The 15,947-nt window shown below is 56.8% G+C and overlaps 2 protein-coding genes across 5 annotated transcripts; both read right to left on the bottom strand.

Annotated features, from left to right (window-relative positions):
• Positions 1-874: 874 nt before the first annotated feature.
• Positions 875-5,692, bottom strand: CD74 (CD74 molecule). Of its 3 annotated transcripts, XM_064458479.1 has the most exons (9): positions 5,537-5,692; positions 3,773-3,948; positions 3,575-3,663; positions 3,425-3,478; positions 3,101-3,196; positions 2,770-2,860; positions 2,191-2,379; positions 1,770-1,862; positions 875-1,557 (listed from the first exon to the last, which is right to left on the bottom strand). In XM_064458479.1, the coding sequence occupies exons 1-9, from the start codon at positions 5,605-5,607 to the stop codon at positions 1,550-1,552; spliced, it is 867 nt and encodes a 288-aa protein (XP_064314549.1). In that variant the 5' UTR covers positions 5,608-5,692; the 3' UTR covers positions 875-1,549. The 3 variants fall into 3 exon arrangements, with proteins under 3 accessions (XP_064314549.1, XP_064314551.1, XP_064314550.1); XM_064458481.1 differs by lacking the exon at positions 2,191-2,379; XM_064458480.1 differs by lacking the exon at positions 1,770-1,862.
• Positions 5,693-12,242: 6,550 nt separating this feature from the next.
• On the bottom strand, positions 12,243-15,724 carry RPS14 (ribosomal protein S14). 2 transcript variants are annotated; one of them, XM_064458483.1, is made up of 5 exons: positions 15,575-15,724; positions 14,156-14,306; positions 13,679-13,840; positions 13,113-13,189; positions 12,243-12,355 (listed from the first exon to the last, which is right to left on the bottom strand). In XM_064458483.1, the coding sequence occupies exons 2-5, from the start codon at positions 14,302-14,304 to the stop codon at positions 12,288-12,290; spliced, it is 456 nt and encodes a 151-aa protein (XP_064314553.1). In that variant the 5' UTR covers positions 14,305-14,306; positions 15,575-15,724; the 3' UTR covers positions 12,243-12,287. The 2 variants fall into 2 exon arrangements, with proteins under 2 accessions (XP_064314553.1, XP_064314554.1); XM_064458484.1 differs by lacking the exon at positions 15,575-15,724 and adding an exon at positions 15,416-15,568.
• Positions 15,725-15,947: the final 223 nt, after the last annotated feature.

Raw genomic sequence — 15,947 nt, forward strand, 5'->3', positions numbered from 1 at the left:
TTTTGCTTCGGCTGCTTTCAAGGGAGGAAAGGAGATGAGAAGCCCTTCTGTTCGGGGACCAAACCCAGGCTGGGAAAGCAGGGCAGGTGCTGGGGCTGAGCCAGGTGCTCTGGATCTCTCTGGAAGATGTAGGAGGGCAGAGCCCAGCTTCCACCCAGGTTCACAGGCACCGCTTCAACCCCTGAGGGAAAACAAGTTGCTTTCTACCCGCTTCCTGCGGAAGAGCAGACGCTGTTGCCCCTCAGCTTTGAACTACGTGACCTAGTGTTGGTTTGTAATTTTCTGTTTTTCATAACTAAAATGCTGTGTGGGGGCGGGTACCGAGAGCAATTTTTTGCATCGCCCACCCTGTGCGGACCCAGCCTGCTGCCTCGCTGGCAGCTGCTACCCTGTGCCTTATACTGGGCTTGTGCCTGGTTTCCTCGCTTCACTCAGCCCCGGGGTTTAGCAGGTGAGGAGAAAGGGTCCGGATCCCCTTGTGCTCCTCCCTCCTGTGCTGTGCAGCCTGAGTCCAGGCTCTCTTGGCGAGGGCAGAGCTCTCCAGCTGCCACCTGTGCAACCCAGGCACAGGAAGATGGCTTCGATGCGGGGGGCTGTGCTCCTCTTCCCCCATGTTGCGGCTCACTTAAAAGTGACCTCAGCCTCCTGGGTTGTGCTGGGGTGCAGGGGGACCCCAGGGTGCCAGGGAGATTGAACAACTGATGGGCCAGGAAAGTGGCAAGGAATATGTATGATCTTGGTGGGGCCACAGATGTCTCGAGTGTCTTTGAAGAGATTTCTCTTTTTCCCTTTTTTCTTAAGATTAATTTATTTTTAAACTAGGACAGCTGCAAACTGTTTGCAAGCACTGCTGTGCTAGAGTTGCTTACAAGGCTTTCTTATTCAAAAGTTTATTTGAAATAATTAGCTTGTGAGGTCATTTATAAAGGAACTAGCAGAATAGTCAGAAAATTAGAAGCCCCTCTGACTCCAGGGTCAGCTCCTCTGCCTGCTGTTACCCACTGCTGCAGCTGGCCTCCAGCCTGAAGGCAAGCTGAAGGTGAGCACTCTCTACACAGCTGAGCACTCCACAGGAAAAAACCTCTACTAATCTAACAGTGCTTCAACCTACAGGGGTCAGTTAAGAAGCTGGTGGAGGTGGTTTTGCTGCTTTTAATGTTCGTTCAGTATAAGAAAGCATTAGTAGCTTATTCTTCAGCAGGGGTGAGCTTTGCGCCTGCTGCTGCCCGGGTGCTGTGGGATGCAGATGAGCTAAAGCGAACAGGATTTATGAGTCTGGCATTGTGGAAAACACTTTCCAGCTTGCTTTACCCACCCTTTGAGGGAAGACTTTGTCTCTAGCACTGATCCTGGTGGCAGCTGCAGCCCTGTGGTGCCCTGCAGCAGGGGAAGGGTCACAGCCGATGCCTCGGGCAGGAGCACACAGGGCTGGTTGCTGTTAATCGTCTCGGGAAAGCAATGTAAGAGCAGAAATGAAATAGAGCAAAAAAAAAAACACAGGAGCTGCAATGCTGCTGAAGAGGGGACAGGTGTCAGCTGGCATCCTCTTCTACTTGTCTGTGGAGGAAGGATAGAAGGGTGTTGGTAAGATGGCTCTAGGGCCTCTTGAAGCCCAGCCTGCTTTTGCTTCTGTCTCCACCTCAACAGCAGTGCTTTTGTGCTGCAGTGGCTCTTGGGGGTGACCTATGTCTCCCCCAGCCCCCCCACCTCCCCCAGCCCCAAGGGATTTCCCCACCGCCCCCAGCCTCATGATCACACTTGGCCTTCACCTTTCTCCATAGCCAGCTTGAGCTTGTCCGACCCGGAGAAGATCATCTCCTCCACATCTATGGGGGCAGCGGGGGTGGTGACAGCGGTGGCACCTGCGGAGGGTGGGCAGGACATGGGTGCTGCACCCCTGGGGCTGCCCCATCACCCTCAGCCCCTGAGTGATGGGTTTGGGGGCAAGGGGGGCTTGTGGAAAACCCTGACTGCATGCCTGCTATCACTGAAGCTAGCCCAGGAGGTCTGTGGTTTTTAGGGACCCCTCAGCCTTAACATGCTGGCACCATAGAGGGGTGAGGGATGCTCTTGGCAGCTTGGGCACTCTCTTCTCCCTGGCTGCTTTCCTCCCTAACCACAAGCAAAATGGGGGGCAGCATCCATGCACATTGCTCATTCCTCTCCTCCATCCCCTCCCTGGCAACCTACCGGGGCAGTCCAGCTTTTCCCGAGTGGCAGTGCCCTCAATCCTGGTGCCATTTTTGTAGGAGCACCAGCAGTAGCCCGTGGAGGCATTGCACTGCTTGGGCAGGTAGTCGCCGTTCACATCACACTGCGGGCGGAAGTGACCGGGACGGACACCCCCAGAATTGGCCTCCGCCTGGCACTTAGTTTGCACTAGGGCAATAAAAACAAAGGGGAGACACTGTGTGGCGGGAGCTTTTTAGCCAGAAGCAGACAAATTAAGTATAAAAGGAGAATGAGCCCCCACCTGGTGACCTTTCTAAAGCTTTTGGGCTAGCCTAGGACCAAGGGTTTGGTGTAGCGCTCCGGCTTTTCAAACATTTGCTCATCCCAAATGCCCTGCGGGCAGTGGGCAGTGGTTCTGTGATGTCCTAAAGGCCACCAACCAGAGGCTCCCCATGGGACAAAGAGGTCTGTGACTGGTCAGGGGACGGAGGGGTCGCTTGCCTTTGGGATGCCCTGTGCTGGTACCTCCTTGGGGGTGGTTGCTCCTGAGGGGCCAGACCCGACCCTCCCCAGCTTAGCAGCCCCCATCCCTCATACCTTTCTCCGCTGGGATCGGCTTACGCTCCTCTGGCTTGGAGTTCTTGGCCATTTCAAAGAGCAGCCACTTGTGCATCCAGGATTCAAAGGACTGCAACAAAGGGAACAGGCAGGTTAACCGGGACGGAGCGGGTGCACTGTGGGGAACCATGCTGCACACTCCAGCCTGGGCCAGGGAAGGTTATGAGCACCACCGCCTCCTCCCTTGGGGTGGAGGTAACCCAAGCCTGGCTCAGGCAGGACTTTGTTTTTCCAGGTGGGGACACACCAGTCCCTCCCCAAAGCCGGGTGCTCCTGGAAGGGTAAGAGTAAGGTGGCAGCAAGGACTGACCTTCCAGTCTGCATCAGTCATGGTCTTCTTCAGCTTCTTCAGGTTGTCCATCAGGTTATCCTTCAGCTTCGGGAAAAACTTCCCAGGGTCTCCTTGCTGCAGTGACCACCATGGTCAGACAGGGCAAAGGAAAACAAGGCAGGGTGGGGTGAAGCTCTGCTTATATCAGCCAGATGGACGTTGCAGGAGGCCAGGAGCTCCCACCAGCTCTGAGACCCCCAGCCCCAGCCAAGAGATAGATTGAAGCTGGAAGCAGAGGGTCCCATTGCCTCCCGCAGCACAGGGGGCAGCTCTGGGGCCAGTGGGAGAAGCAGGGCACCTTACCAGCAGCAGGTGCTTCACTTGGTCCTCGGTTTTGTTGCTAGCAGGGGCCATGTCCTTAAGAGAAAAGACAAAAGGGCAGCGTGAGCCTGAGGGCTGGCAGCAAGCCCCAAGGGCAGCAGGCAGCTCCAGGCAGCAGTGGGGATCTCTTACCATGTTGCCTTCAGAGGGGGCAAGTGGCAGGACCTTCATGGCCAGGGGCACGTTCACCATGGACATCTTCTTGTTGACTGGCTTGGCACCTGCCAAGGAAGGAGTGGTGTAAGGACTGCTGGGTTGGGTGGTCCGGGGGGACCCATCCCCTCTCCCTGGACACCCCACCACCACGCTGGTGCCCACAGGGCTACTGACTGGCAGGCAGCTTCCTCTGCAGTGCCTCCAGCTGCAGGGTCTGGGAGGTCTTGGTCAGCTTGCTGATCTGCCCGCTCTGCTGGTAGACGAAGTAGATGGTGACGGCTTGGCCAGCGATCAGCAGGGCCACCAGGATGGAGACCGTGGAGAGGGTGGCTTTGTGGCCCCATGCAGACCTGCAGGACATTGAGAGGGAGCTCAGCCCTGGCCACTGGCTGGAGGAGATGTCCTCATACCCTGCCATCACCCCTCACACCAAAAACTTCCCCTGAAACCCACATCATGCCCCACACCACCACAAACACCCCCCAGACAAATGCAAATTCCCCTGTCGCGGCATGCAGAAGTGAAATCTCAGCTTGAAGGTCGCTCCACTGCACTGGGGGGAACCGAAACCCACTGGGGGTGGTTCGGGGGGGGGCGGAAGGCTGGGAGGAGTACAGGGGAGCACATGGTCACATGGGGGCTGCAGGCAGGGTGCTGCCAGGGCATTTTGGGGCACGGCATTGCTCTGGGCATTGTGCTTTGTGGGAAATGACTTCAAGCTGCATCAGGGGAGGTTTAGGTTGGATATTAGGGAAAATGTCTTCACTGAAAGAGTGGTCAGGCAATGGAACAGGCTGCCCAGGGAGGTGGTGGCGTCACCACAGCTGGAGGTATTTAAAAGACATGTAGAGGTGGCACTTCAGGGCATGGTTTAAGAGGCCTGGGCGTGTTGGGTTGGGGGTTGGATCTGATGCTCCTAGAAGTCTTTTCCAACCTGAATAATTCTGTGATGAAGCCACCTGAAGCCTCACCAGTACTAGGGGGGGAGGGGGCGGGGGGCAGAGGACATATGCCATGGGATGCTGAACTCCGCTTAATTTTTTAAATTTTGTGCAAAAAGCAAAGTTGCGGGGCACCCTGAGTGCAGAGGCAGCACACAGGCAGGCTGGGCAGGTGGGTGTCGCAGCACTGCCGTTGCACTCACATGCCAAGGGAAGGCAAAGCCAAGCACCACATGGCTGCCTGCTGTGCTGCCAAGGCCTCTCTGGGCCAGATCCTGCCCACCGGGGTGAACAGGGCACTGGTGGGGCGCAGTGGCCCCCCAGGGAGCCAGCAACTGCCTCCACTGCCCGTTGAGGTGGGGGCATCCATAGGTGCTGCTCGGCTGCCACTGCTGCTGCAGGCAATGTCCAGAGCCGGACTTGCTGCCCAGATGTCTGCCCGGAGACTGGTGATGTCAGAGCTCCCAGGCTTCTGATTGGCTGGAAGTGTTTGGCAGGTGTCCCAAGGGGGTTGGGGGGCTGTTTGGGACATGATGGGTGGCCCCACAAAGCCGGCCGGGCTCTGGGTCCATGCTGTGTCCGTGCCTGCCCCATAGCCATCCTCTGCCCTTCCTGCCCTATAGCCACGTCATCAGCCCACTTGCCCCACAGCCATGCTGTGCTCCCATCCACCCCACAGCCACACCTTGAACCTCTCTGCCCCATGGCCACGCCATGTCCCCATCTGCCACAGAGATAAGCGACACCCCTCAACCCCACAGCCACCTTGTGCCCCTGCCTGCCCCACAGCCATGCTCCATCCCCCTCCACCCCGCAGCCACACCACGGCCCCCTTGGCTCCACAGTGTGACCCCCACCTTCCACCCCATAGTCATGCTGTGCTCCCTTGGCCCAACTGTATCCCCTTCCGCCCACAACCACACAATGCCCCCTCTGCCCCACGTCCCCACTTTTCCCTCCCCATGTCCCCCATCCCCGTGCCCCCCAGCAGCAGCACCTCTGGGTGTTCCCAACACTGAGCACGCCACTGCTGCGGTCGGAGATGAGGTCCCGCTGTTCCTCGGCCATGGCTTCGCTGTCGGCACCCCGATGAGCAATGAGCGCCCCGAGTGCTGCTGCTGGAAATACCCCCGGGGCCCCCACCCTGCCCCAGAGTGGGCCCAAAAAAAAGCCCCATTGGCTGCTAGCACCCGCATCACCTGTTGCCAGGCAGACCTCTGTTCAGCAGGTCTCCAGTCCAGAAATGATGCTGGATCTGGCCACGAGCACTGCAGCCACTTTGTGGGGCATTGCTTCCCACCCCACCGCCACAGGCAGGTCACAGCGGTGACACCCGGTGACACCCGCTGTGGTGGGGCAGTGGGGGGGCTCCAGTACCCCTGGGGGGGCAGGAGGTGGGATATGGGGGGCAGGAGGAGCGGTACAGGGGGCAGGAGGTGAGAAGTGGGATGTGGAGGTGGGATGGGGGAGGTAGGAAGCAACATGGGAGGAAGGAGGTGGGCTGCAGAGGTAGGGTTCTCGCCACACCAAAGCCTGAGCAGGACCCTCCATGGGGGCATGGCTTCAGGGTATATCTGCTCCTTGCTCACCTTTGCTGCCAAGGAAGAGCTGCACTTTGGTCCAATCCCCACCTCAAGGGTCACTTCGGACCACATCTGGGTGGGGGGGCTTGGCCAGCACTTCTCGGGCTGAAAGAGTAATGATTACAGGACCAGCAAGTGCTTTCAGGTCCCCCTCCCTCTTGGGGCACCCCTCTCACCCTGTCTGTAGCAGCTTGGGGGGGGGCTGAACCCCCAAACCCAAGAGAATAGAAGCAGCACCTCAAAGTAGGTGACCCCCAACACCTCGAGGTGGGTGACACCCAAAGGACCAGTGGGAGCGGGGCAGGGTGGGAGGCAGCACAGGTCCCTACCCCACAGCCTCGCTAGTGTGGCGTGGGCGAGAGCAGCCGCCCGCCTCCATAATGTTGATTTTAGGTGATTATACACAAGGACCTGGGGCAGCCCCGGGGGTAACACGTCCCCAATGGCAGCACTACACCGTGGGGCTTGGCCTCGCCAGGACCAGCACTGAGCTGGCTCCAGTGCCAGGACGCAGCACAACCGTGGCCAGGGTTCAGCTAAAAGTGAAACTCCGGGAGTGAAATTAAAAGCAATCCGCCCAGGCGTCACTGGTTACCAGGCAGACCTCCCCACGCATGGCCCCAGGGCCAGAAAGTGGTGAGGCTGAGGTGAGCCTGAGCACGTTCCTTCAGCAGCGCCATCCCTTCTCCCAGCTCAGCCCCAGAGTCACGGCCAGCCCCCAGCAGCGTGCCTGGAGAGAGGGGTTTAGAAACAACCTAGAAGCATTTCCAAGGAGCAGAGCAGAATCTCACGGTAGATGCTGTTTCTGGAGGAGAAGCAGGTGCTGGTGGGATGATGCTCCAGCTTCCCAAGTGGGAAATCACAGCCCCCATGCAGGGGAAGGACTTCGGTGCTTGGAGCCTGGTTCTGTCCCCAGGCTCCTGGGACCCAGCCTGGAAAGCCCCGGGGCACCCGGGGGCACTGGGGTGCACAGACCCTCTGCCCAAGGGTGTCTATCTGTCTCACCCCAGGCCACCTGCATCCCTGGCTCCTGCCCCCCCACCTGCATTCCTCACCAGAGGCTATTTTGAAGACAAATAACTTATCTGCTGCTTTTTAGGTGACGCCACATTTATAAACCACCAAAGGTGTTACAAAAAAAAAAAAGAAGGGGGGGGAGGAAAAAGCACATAACACCCTCCAAACCCTCCCATGAATCTTTCAACTCTCCCCTCACTCTCAGCCCATGGTGGGCACTGTGGGGGTTTGAGTGGGCACATGGGTTTTTCTCGCAGCCTCAGCCCTCACTCGGCTCCTTGCTGGGCTCCAGGCACATTCCGTGACGAGCCTCAGCCCTAAGAGGAACTAAGGAAAGTCTGAACAGGAACTTGGCGAGCGAAACCCCCAGCGATTTCATGGAGCTGAGCCCAATTCTGCAAACCACAAATGCAGTCGACAGACTTGGGGGGGTGGGAGAGAGCCCCACTGCCCTCCATGGGCAGCCAAGCCCTGAGCCTCCAGCCCTGAGCCCCGCTGGGGACCGGCAGCACCGAATCAGCCCTCGCTCTGCACGCAGACATTTCCATTCACTTCTTCAGTACTTCCTGCTACTACACCTTTCTGCACAGGGCTGTGGCACCTGAAGCTCTTGAAGTTTGTAAATTCATGTTCCTGGGAAGATGCAGACCATTTTACAGAGCAGCTTTCGGCCTGCCTTATCCCCCTCCCTTTCTTCCACAGCCTCAGGTGGCACCCGGACCTGGCACAGGCTCATCGCCACCCTGCCACCCCCAAGGCTTTGTATTTGCACACATTTTGTGCTGCCTGTGAAAAAACCTGACAAGCGCCATTACAGGAGGCTGGGGAACCAGCTGTCTTTTGGGGGAAAAGAGGCCATCTGGAGCAGGGAGCAGTCTCAGGACTAGGCTCAGACCTGCCTGTTCCCCAGGGGCCTCAACCCAAGCCGGCAGAGCGATTATTTCAGGCAGGGAGGCGGAAAGAACCTCGCAGGCATTCACGTGAAGCCATTCATCACCAGCCGAGCCTCTGTCTCGCAGCCTGCAGACCCTGCGGAGGATAACGTCTGGTGAACAAACCCACATTTCTCACTGCCCGTGAGACAACACCGTCTGCAGCACAGGATCGGCTCCGGGCAAGCCCAAGGGAAACGGCCGAGGGAACGCAGACCTGTCCCCAGGGAGTCCGTGGGCTGGGGATGTGCTGCAGCCCCCCAAGCAGCCCCATGGCCTCGGCAGGATGAGCATCCCTGCTGGGGAGGTGCAGGGTGGGTGGGCAGCCACACGTGTCCCCCACCCTCGCAGCCGGGGAGCCATCAGCCAGCTGCAGGGGGTTTGCAGGTGACGCAGTTCCTCACTGCATCATGCAAGGCAAGCCAGCCAGGTAGGGGCAGGACGAGGCAAGAGCCATGAAACCCACCCACACCACTCAGCCGGGAGCATCTTTCCCTCCAGAAAGCCCCAGGACATGCGCCAGGCAGCCCACTCCACAGAGGCATGCCTGGCTCTCCAGTTTCTCTTCCTCATTTGCTATTTCTCCCCTGGGGGGTTCACACCGACATGGGAAGTTGTTTCAAAGACGTCAGATCGGCTAAAAAAATAAAGACCATTTTTCTCATTAATCGTGCAGTGAGCCCAGGGAACACCCGTGGCATGGTGAGGGCAGCCAGCGGCATGGGCTGGGCTTACAGCAGCTCAGGCCTAACAGCCCTGCATGCCCAGCGGAGCTCCTGCTCCCGAAGATTAAGGGCTAATAAAGCAAATCCACCTTCCTGCGCTGGGCAAAGCTCCTGCCACCTGTGCAAGCCCCAGAAAACCTCACTAGGGGAGGATACGCCAAGCAGGGTTCTTCCTGACTCAGGCTAGATGTGAAGGGCTCAGCTGGTGCTTCAGCAGCCTGCTCTCCAGAGCTGAGCAAGGCCAACGCTGCCCCAAGGCTCGCCGCCACCACTGCTGGGAGCCAGCCGGGCCCATACTGCCCAGGGGTTGAGCTGACCCTGCTACGTGGCGGGGGAACCCACCGGACAGGTGAAAACCGCTTCCCTTCTCGTACCCTCAGAGCGGTGCCGAGCAGACACCTTCCCATTTCCACATCTGCCCTTGAAAACAGCAGGGTAAATCAGCCTGCGCCGGGGCGGCCGCGCTCTGCCTTGGTGGGCAGCAGAAGGGGGACGGAACGGGTCAGAAAATGTCAGGAACTGCACCCAAAGGGACAAGAGGGGTCTTAAATTTGTACCGAACAAAGGCCCTGCCTTTGTGCCCTGCCTTGGATTTCACATTCCTGTAGAGCTTTCCCAAAATGTACCCTGTGAAGTAGCCACATAAATGCCACCTGGGACAAAGTAACACCTACCAGAACAGCAACCGGTTTCACTGTATATAGGCATATAAAAAAAAATATTGACTAAAGCTGTTAGTAATAAGCCACGCCTTTGCCTCCCGCTCCCCTGCGCACCACCTCAGCTCAGCTCCGCATTGGCCGAGCCACCGCTCATTTCATGTTTTCAGCACCTTCTTCACACAGAGTTCAAAGAACACTTCAAGTACAGGAAAATAGTGATTTGAACTGCAAATAGTGCACTTTTAAGACAGTAAGGGAAGTTTGTTCTAAAAGCTTTCCATGGCCGCATATAAAATTGCAAGTAAAACACTATGGCTGTGCCAAGGGAAATGCTGGCTTAGGAGCATCTGTCCAGGCAGAGATTTTTTTTCCACAGAAAGGGGAAGTCATGTATTAAGCAACAGTTTGCAGAAAAATCAGCAGTAGTTAGCTTGCTCACAAGCCCAGCTTTCTTCTCCACAGCAGGGACACCTCCAAGAGGTCATGACTCACTTTGAAACCACAAGCATCCAAGCAGTTTTCACTATGAAGACCAAGATGCACCGCGGCTTCAGATCAGACGCAGCCTGGTTTCCTCCGCTGCAAGACTCATGCCCCTTTCACCACGCAAGACATAGCAGTCCACAACTGAAGATCAAGCTTGACAGGAGCAACACACCCTGGATCCGACCCAGGCTGAGTGACTTTACCAGAACAGAGACTGCTTTGAGAGCACAGCACCTCCAAAAACATCAAAGCATCCTTCCTGGTGAGGGCAGGGAGGCTCAGGAGTGGGCAGGTGGGGGAATCTCCAGTGAAAGGTGGGGGGAAGAACCCACGTGAAAGCAGCGAGGCTCTCCGAGCTCGAGAACCTCAGGATCATAGAATCATGGAATGGTTCAGGTTGGAAGGGACCTTTAGAGACCATTTAGTCCAACCCCCCTGCAGTGAGCAGGGGCATCTTCAACTAGATCAGGTTGCTCAGAGCCCCGTCCAACCTGACCTTGAATGTCTCTAGGGAGGGGCCTCCACAATCTCTCTGGGCAACCTGTGCCAGTGTTTCACCACCCACATAGTAAAAATCGTTTTCCTAATATCCAGTCTAAATCTACCCTCCTTCAGTTTAAAACCATCACCCCTTGTCCTGTCACAACAGGCCTTGCCAAAGAGGGTACCCCCATCTTTCCTATAGCCCCCCTTTAAGTACTGAGAGGCCGCAATAAGGTCTCCCTGCAGCCTTCTCTTCTCTGGGCTGAACAACCCCAGCTCTCCCAGCCTGTCTTCGTAGGAGAGGTGCTCCAGCCCTCTGGACCCACACCAACAGTTTCATGTCCCTCCTGTGCTGAGGGCTCCAGAGCTGGACACAGCGCTGCAGAGGGGTCTCACCAGAGCAGAGCTGAATCCCCTCCCTTGCCCTGCTGCCCACGCTGGTGGGGATGCAGGCCAGGGGACAGTTGGCTTTCTGGGCTGCCAGCGCACATTGTTGGCTCATGTCCAGCTTTTCATCCCCCAGTACACCCAGGTCCTTCTCAGCAGGGCTGCTCTCAACCCCTCCATCCCCCAGCCTGTATCCATACTGGGGGTTGCCCCAACCCAGGTGCAGGACCTTGCACTTGGCCTTGTTGTACCTCATGAGGTTCTCACGGGCCCACCTCCCCAGCTTGGCCAGGTCTCTCTGGATGACATCCCATCCTTCTGATGTGTCAACTGCACCGCTCAGTTTGGTCTCATCTGCAAACTTGCTGAGGGTGCACTCAATCCACTATGTCATTGATGAAGGTATTAAATAGTACTGGTCCCAGCAGAGACCCTGAGGGACACCACCGGAGATCTGGAGGCAGATCTTGCCCAAGAGCTCAGGACACCAGAACGCCACCTTCCAGCTTCCCTTAATAGTCGCACGTCATCACACGTGAGGTATTAGCCCTACAACTGTGCTCAGAATCCCAAGCTTTTTCAACCAATTCTGATAAATAGCCACCACTTAAACCTGACCACAAGTATTCCTGGACAATCATTTTACTGGCTCCAGATGGGCTGTTGCTCATTGCCAGGAGCTGCACTAAGAGCACATGACTGCGACAGAGGAGGTGAAGTGTGACGAGCTGTAGCTACCTCCACGAGGTCCTACCAACCGCACACCCCGCTGCTGGGGGGGTGACAGGACAGCACAACACACACCCTCGTGGAAACAGGCACCACGCTGCGCGAGGGCTCAAGTCACCCTTTCACAGAAGGAATTTGGACAATTTCACCCCTCTCTTGAGCTGGAGAAGCCACAGCTGTTTTAACCACAAGCATAAAGAACTGTGACACCACGAGCACATAGAACCCAACCTACCTTAAACTAGACTTCTCAAGTATTGTATGCCTGTGAATCTTTTCTTGTTCTAAAAATCCTGCTACAGCTGAGGAAGAGACAGGAAGAGGAGCGATTTCAAAGCCAGGAAAGCAAGGAAGAGAACATTGGCAAAGGTGAAAACGGGCATTTATTCCAGGTGATGGCAGCACATTCCACAGAGGGCAAACAGGAGCGCAGGAAGCGGGGCATGATGAAGTGAGGAGTCATTTTTCTTACATACCTTTGGAAGTATAAATATATAAACAGAGCCGCTGAGGGAGCTGTAATTCCAGCACTTTTAGAAGGTTGTTTTCCCCTGTGTCTATTCAAAAGCACCTCTGGTGCAGCAGTACTGACAACCCCAACCTAAAGCCCAGCTCCAGAGGGTAAGCCATTCGTGGATGTAATTATACTGAAGCCACTCAACTCCCGAGCACCCCTCAGTAAGGAAACACACAGCTGAGGAGAGGTTTAAAAGAGAGCTTTAATGACAAAAGGTGCGGCATCGTTTACAGGCGACGTCCACGGCGACCACCCTTTCTGCGAGTGCTGTCAGAGGGGATGGGTGTGACATCCTCTGTGGGGACAAGAAAGCCCAAAACACAGTTACCTTCCAGAGGTACCCCAAAAACGAAGCAGGCGCAGCCACCCAACTCCAGCAGTCACCCCAACAGCCCACAGCCACACCTCGGCAGCCAGCCGCTGCAGCAGCCACGCACAGGCGGAAGAAACGGGAGTTATGGTACTTGTGGACTGGCCAGGGGCTGGGTACCCAGGGCTTCTAGTGCTTGGGAAGCAAAAATCCCCATCTCCCACCCCACCTAAACCAAGCAGCCACGGCGATTCCAAAGAAACAGAGGGACCACGATATAACTTTCAGAGCAGCCAACACCACCACATCTTGTGGCTCCCCTACAAAGTCTGGGACTCTCCCTCAAACAGTTGGAGGAGTTCCGTCATTACTGAGTCACTCTTAAGCCAACAGACTTTTTCTAGGTGACCGAATGGCTCTGTCACACCCACTGTTCCATCAGTGCCCTGCTGTACAGCTGGGGTTTATCACGCAGACAGAAATTCGGTTTCTGAAGTCTGCTCACGCCACCTCCTGGTGAATCTTCAGTTTAAGCACCTGTTTAGATTAAGTCACACCTACAGCGGCACCTGACAGAGGCCGAGCAGAACATCCCAAAGTCAAACTGTCACACCAAGTGCACATATGCCTGCAGAGCTCCTTTTACGAAATAATCTCTCAAAACTGATTTTTTGAGGTAGTAAGGCTCTGCACTGATTCACAATGACAAAAGCCTCCATTTATCACTTTCTCCAACACTCACCAATGCGGCCGATCTTCATTCCAGATCGGGCCAGAGCTCTCAGGGCTGACTGGGCACCAGGTCCAGGAGTCTTGGTCCTGGAGGAGGGAACCAGAACCCCTAATTACTTAAACCATTCGGAAGTTGAACAGAGCTCGCGAACACTGACAGTGTTAAAATCACCGTTTCCCCACCCCTAAAACATCCAGATCCCACAACTCACCCCTCCTCCTGTCCCAGACCCAAACCATTCATGCGCTACCAGCCACCAGACGCACACTTCGCTGTTGCTCCAATGTAACACATCTTCAAGTCGACAGCACCTCCCCACCCCACTACCGCAGTGACAAGAGCACACCCCAGCTCTAGGCAACTGAGGACACCCATTCTGACTGGGTTCCAGACACCCGGTGACCGATGACCATGTCAGCCACGTGACACCCTTTGGATCAAGTTTAAAGTCACATCCTCGGGGCACATCTACCTTCCCAACCGAGGCAGCGCAAAGAAGGGACGTGGTGCAATCTAGCACGGTTCTCAGACTGGACACATCCTCTGGGAATGCCAGGGAATACCCTCCGACATACCTATTGCCACCAGTAGCACGCAGCTTGATGTGCAGGGCAGTGATGCCCAGTTCCTTGCACCTCTGGGCAACGTCCTGGGCCGCCAGCATAGCCGCGTAGGGAGAAGACTCATCTCTGTCTGCCTTCACCTTCATGCCACCGGTCACGCGGCAGATGGTTTCCCTGCAGAAGGGCAAAGAAAGCGTTCAGAAAAAAGCACTTCCTTTCCTCCCCATAAACGAGCTTCTGGGTACAGCAGAACCTGCTATTTTGAATGTGACTGCATCAATAAGCTGCCATCCAGCACCTCAAGCGCAACATTCACCACGGAGGAGCACACCAAGCCATCAGGTCTACATTCATGTGTGCACACCATCTTATCTTACAGCTCAGTGGAATCTCAAGGATTTAATTGGAGCCTCCCACCAAATCTAATTTCCCTTTTCAAAACAGAGGGAGCCAGGTACGGCTGGGAGGTCACTGGTGTTCGGTACTCACTTGCCAGAGAGATCAGTCACATGGACGAAAGTGTCATTGAAAGAAGCAAAGATATGGCAGACGCCAAAGACGTTTTCTCCTTCGGCAACCTGAGGCCCCAAGCTGATGACCTGTTCTTCCTTCTTTTCCTTGCCCTTACGAGGTGCCATTTCTGAACAACAACAAAGAAGAATGATGGATTTCTCAGCATTCTCTTACAGGATTTCATTAAATACCCTGCTACTGCAACCTTTTACCAACCAAGATAAGTGAGTTACAGATGGCACAACACAGGCAGTAATTTTGGCATACACAAGGACTTCTTATAAAACCCTGGATTCCCAGCTTTGCTGCATGCTGGCAGACAGGTCATCACCCACCGCTCTTTCGTGGAGTCTTTCTTGTTGCACTTCGCAGCAGAAGCCACCTACACTGTGTGTCAGAGCAGCTAATGTCCCCAGGCACCGCTGCAGCAGAGCATGGGGAAGCCCCTTGCCTTGATAACCAGCAATGCTGGGAGCCTCCCCTTGCTCGTTTGTATGGCTTTACAGAAAGAAAACACCTAACCAAGCAATTACTAAAGACCCGGATACTGTCACAAAGCCCTGACTCCAGTACGAGCCTGGGGTCTTCCACGTTATTGGTCTCCTACACACATCCTTGGGCCTCACCCAGGTAAGTCGTCTGCCTCTGAAGTCTACATCCTGCGATGGCAGACACGGCACTCAGCAGCGCTTGGATCGGTGCCTGGGCATCCTGTGCATCTGCTCCTGAGCACGGGAAGCCGGTTCCCTATTGCCCTCTCCTGCCGAATTCCTGCTACATCCAGCGTTTTGCACAAGATAAAAGCCTAACAAACTTCATTAAGGAAATCAACCCAAGCACAGCCTACTTTCACCCGCAGGCTGCAGGCCGATGGTCGCTCTGCACAGAAAGACGCACCGAGCACCGGCTGCTAAACCAAGGCCCGCACGGCGGCTCTGACAGAACCCACCCCTTCCTGACACAGCCAGCCCAAGGCTCCAGGGACATAATCGTCCCCAGCGATACCCACACGGCAGGGAGAACGAACACCGAGCCGCGGGCGCTGTAAGGCCGACGTTCATCTCACAACAACGAGCCCGGTGCTCTTCGGCGCTCGCTCAAAACCGCGCTGGTTCCAGCGGGTGGGAGTAGGCCTCTCCGCTCCTCCACCCCGCCAAGCCCGGCCGCCCTCCACCCACAGCCGGGAGCGCCAGCCCACCCTCCCCGGGCGCCCAGCTACGCCAGTCCCCGGCTCACCCGCGGCCTAGCGCCCCGCTCCCCCTGCCGCGCCTCCCCCGCGCCGGGCGCGTTGTCCCGCAGAGCTCCGGCCCCGAGGAGGCGGGCGGCGGGCGGGGACGCCGCGGCGAGGCGCGGGCGGACGGATGGCAGCGGATGGCACCACAGCCCCACACTCACCCGCGCCTCTACGCCGGCGGCCGCCGCTGGAAAGGAAGCTGGTCGGGTCAGGGGGCGGAGGTCAGCGCCGCTCACCCGGAAGTGGTGGCGGGAGGCGGCTGAGTGCCGCGAGTGAACCGGCGTTTCCCCGATCGCAAGCGCAGGGCTTTGCCCCGATCCCGCTGTGCCCGCCGCCGCCGTGAAACCGTGAACAGCGCTCCCGAGGGCAAGCCGGGCCGACCTTCCCAAGATAGCGCAGCCACCTCCCCGCCACGGTCCCTTCCCAAGATGGCGGCGCCCTCCTGCCCGGGGCCCCTCCCCAAGATGGCAGCGGGCGGTGGCCGAGCGTCCCTCCTCAAGATGGCGGCGGGCGCTGGAGCAGGGCACGGTGTCC

Source organism: Phalacrocorax carbo, chromosome 8 (assembly GCF_963921805.1).
Source record: "Phalacrocorax carbo chromosome 8, bPhaCar2.1, whole genome shotgun sequence".
In the NCBI taxonomy this organism is placed as follows: Eukaryota; Metazoa; Chordata; class Aves; order Suliformes; family Phalacrocoracidae; genus Phalacrocorax; species Phalacrocorax carbo.

Coding starts and splice junctions, on each gene's coding strand:
- CD74 (XM_064458479.1), bottom strand. CDS start 5,607: ATGGCCGAGGAACAGCGGGACCTCATCTCCGACCGCAGCAGTGGCGTG. Junction 3,949..5,536: donor AGTGTTGGGAACACCCAGAG/GTGCTGCTGCTG, acceptor AATGTCCTGCAG/GTCTGCATGGGGCCACAAAG. Junction 3,197..3,424: donor AAGTGAAGCACCTGCTGCTG/GTAAGGTGCCCT, acceptor TGGTCACTGCAG/CAAGGAGACCCTGGGAAGTT.
- RPS14 (XM_064458483.1), bottom strand. CDS start 14,304: ATGGCACCTCGTAAGGGCAAGGAAAAGAAGGAAGAACAGGTCATCAGC. Junction 13,190..13,678: donor CGTGCTACTGGTGGCAATAG/GTATGTCGGAGG, acceptor TCCCTCCTCCAG/GACCAAGACTCCTGGACCTG. Junction 12,356..13,112: donor AATGAAGATCGGCCGCATTG/GTGAGTGTTGGA, acceptor TTGTCCCCACAG/AGGATGTCACACCCATCCCC.